At 47.8% G+C, this 2,883-nt stretch overlaps 1 protein-coding gene across 1 annotated transcript; it reads left to right on the forward strand.

Moving 5' to 3' along the window:
• Positions 1–495: 495 nt before the first annotated feature.
• Positions 496–2,139, forward strand: CONPUDRAFT_68429 (uncharacterized protein; the record flags this gene model as incomplete). Its single annotated transcript, XM_007777862.1, has 7 exons — positions 496–640; positions 696–743; positions 800–976; positions 1,111–1,230; positions 1,299–1,379; positions 1,439–1,804; positions 1,856–2,139. The coding sequence occupies 7 exons, from the start codon at positions 496–498 to the stop codon at positions 2,137–2,139; spliced, it is 1,221 nt and encodes a 406-aa protein (XP_007776052.1).
• Between the last annotated feature and the right edge of the window lie 744 nt (positions 2,140–2,883).

Consider the following 2,883-nt stretch of genomic DNA (forward strand, 5'->3'; position numbering starts at 1 on the left):
CCGAAAAGGCGAACGATGGAGGTGATGTACAACTGCTGGGAGAGGTCGATGGTGCGGGTTGCCCGGTCATGCTTGACTTCAATGCCCAAGAGCCAGTGCAACTCGCCAAGATCAGGAACCTCGACATGCTCGCGCAGCGGGGCCTTGAGGCGGGCAATGAAAGCAAGGGAGGATGTGACGATCGTGCAATCATCGACATGCACAATGACGATGAAGAGGGTGTTGGCAGCGGTGACGAAATTTGGGATATGGATAGCATTGTGCATGAAAGGGAAGATGCATTACACTTCTGGGCTGCGTCGACGTTATACTGGTGTGTCCAAAGGCTATACCTTACTTACCAACCTGGAATAGCGAGCTTTGTTTGTACTTATGTGGCAGGCGCGACGTTCCCACGCAATAAAGGGGGTGACAGAAACCTTGTCAAGCAAGGTAACTCACGACTTTCACTTCCCCTTTCTTCCCCTGCTCCTTTGTGCATCCAGACTGGATGAGATGTATCAGAATCCTGATAAGGAATACGACGAGTTGGAAGACGACTTTGATTCCGAGACCGAGGGCGCTGCCAGTGATGCTTTCAAGATCATCAACTGTTTAGCAAAGCCCTCCGCAATGATCTACAAAGTTCAGGATCTACACTGTAACTCCCTCACATGAAGATAGATGATCATTTTTTCAAACAAAGTTCATCACAGCCCTTATACATCAAGGTCACATTGATCTCAACCCTGCATATCAAAGAGGTATAATTTCGTGTGCATATCCCCCTAAGAACATCTTCCTGATCGTACCCATCCAGATGTTGTGTGGTCCAAAACCAAACAAATTGGTCTTATTGACTCGATTTTCCGAAACTTCTACGTACCTCCGGTCATCTTTGCCGTACAGCGTGATGATGAAGGAGAGGAAGTCCGAATCTGTATTGATGGGAAGCAGAGATTGACATCCATACATAAGTTCATTGATGGTCTGGTAAGTACTTTCCGCACGATTGGATCCGGAAATAAACACCCTAAATCGTTCTATCCCATACATGACGATGGGGTTGCAGATTCCTTGTAAGCTCTTTGCATGGCTCCCAGTTTTCTTTGCGTTGACTGGTGTTCAAAGATCGGGATTCTCAAAGAAAGAAAAGCTTCTGGTATACACGCTCAGATAACCAGAAGGCTACAAGACCTGAGATTCCTGACTTTTGGAAGGAGAAATTTGCAAACACTCCAATCGTATGCGGTAAAGTGTTTCATCCTTTATGTGAAATGCTATCAATCCATTAATCTGTTATTAATCATCTCCCTTAGTTGAATACTACAATGTCGCCTCAGGAACTGAACGGGAGATTTTTCAGCGTGTCCAGCTGGGAATGAGTTTAACTGCCGCAGGTCTGTGATTCTTTGCCACTGATATTTGGTCATGGTCGGTTTGTAATGGTACCTTCTAGAGAAGCTCCAGGCAATATCGTCACCATGGGTCGAATGGATATCAGATCTGGAAGCAAGACATGTAAGAGGGGGGCCTAATGGTCGTGGACTCTCAGAGGTGCTGGCCTGGGACACGAAACGTGGACGCGAATTCCAATGCTTAGCGCAACTCGTATATTGTTGCAACGGACTGCCTGAACGGTTTCTACCTACGGTTCAGAAGCTCGAGCGTTGGCTTTCCCGCGTAGACAAGCCGTTACCAACGTTTAAGCAGCAAATGGACGAGGTCCTCACCGAGTTCGGGCTCCTCGCTACATCTCCAAATTTCCAGCAGGCCTTCACTCAGGTGGATAAACAAATCGCACCTGTCGAGTTCATATATATAGGTGGGTGTCACGTCCCTTAATCGACCGAGTGCGTGTATTCATTGCCGTTAGGTGTTCTCCTGCATGTTCTTCGTCATGAGAGCCAAGAAGCTCACGTGAAGGCTATCCTCAGCATGCGGTTGCACATTCGCAAACAGGTCCATTGCATCCGTAACAACACCGCCGTCGGCAAAGCTCTATGGGCATTTATCGACAGTGTGACGGTCCCATTGGGGCTGAAAGTTTTAGATCATGAAAACGGCCACCCCATGGAAATTGAACCTACATCCTCGGCGAACCCTCAGAGGGATCATGAGGATAGGGATGAATATCGACATCACCCATCAAGAGTCTAGGAGGGGCAGTGACATGGGCCTGGTCTCAGAGGAAGTGAAGGCAGTCGGCTATTCCTTCCTCGTGACAGCAGGACTCGTTTTGAAGAATGGCCGCGGTCTGCAAAGAAGGCGTCTACATGGGGCCCATCCGACAGGTTTCGTGTTTCAATGGATATTCCTGGATACGGAGGTAGACAGGTGTATCGCGAGAATTGTCCTTTCCCAACGGTATGACCCGACCGCTGCTGGAAATAGGGTTCGTATCGATCGGAGTTTACTGTGATTCACCGTCAGAGTAGACACCACCGTCAGAATAGACAACTCGCTTTTGTGCCCGTTTCCTTAGCAAATCATTCAAACTAAATTCATGTTAATTACGAGAATATTCTGTACTTCATGCCTGTACATGCGATTGGCGAGGGAATGTCTGGATGTGAAGCTGCAAGCCTCAAAGCACGAAAAATAGGGTGTTGTAAAAAATTTCTTAGCTTCGGCGGATAACCAGCTGTGAACATGCGACACAGTGTGAATGATAGAGCTATTATATGTTGTAAGTACATCTTTAACCTTCGTTGGAGAGATTTCGGACGCTGCAAAAGGCGACAACTCTCAATATGTCGGAACGATGACAGAGTGTCCTCTCGAGCATTGCCATAATCTTATAGCCGCTGTAACGGCGATTTCGGCTCGGCGATAACGCCCTGACTTTCCTTTTGAGACCGGCTAGTGGTGGACGGCCTGCCTAATAGTGGATTATCACCACCC

Source organism: Coniophora puteana, assembly GCF_000271625.1.
Source record: "Coniophora puteana RWD-64-598 SS2 unplaced genomic scaffold CONPUscaffold_133, whole genome shotgun sequence".
NCBI classification, from domain to species: domain Eukaryota; kingdom Fungi; phylum Basidiomycota; class Agaricomycetes; order Boletales; family Coniophoraceae; genus Coniophora; species Coniophora puteana.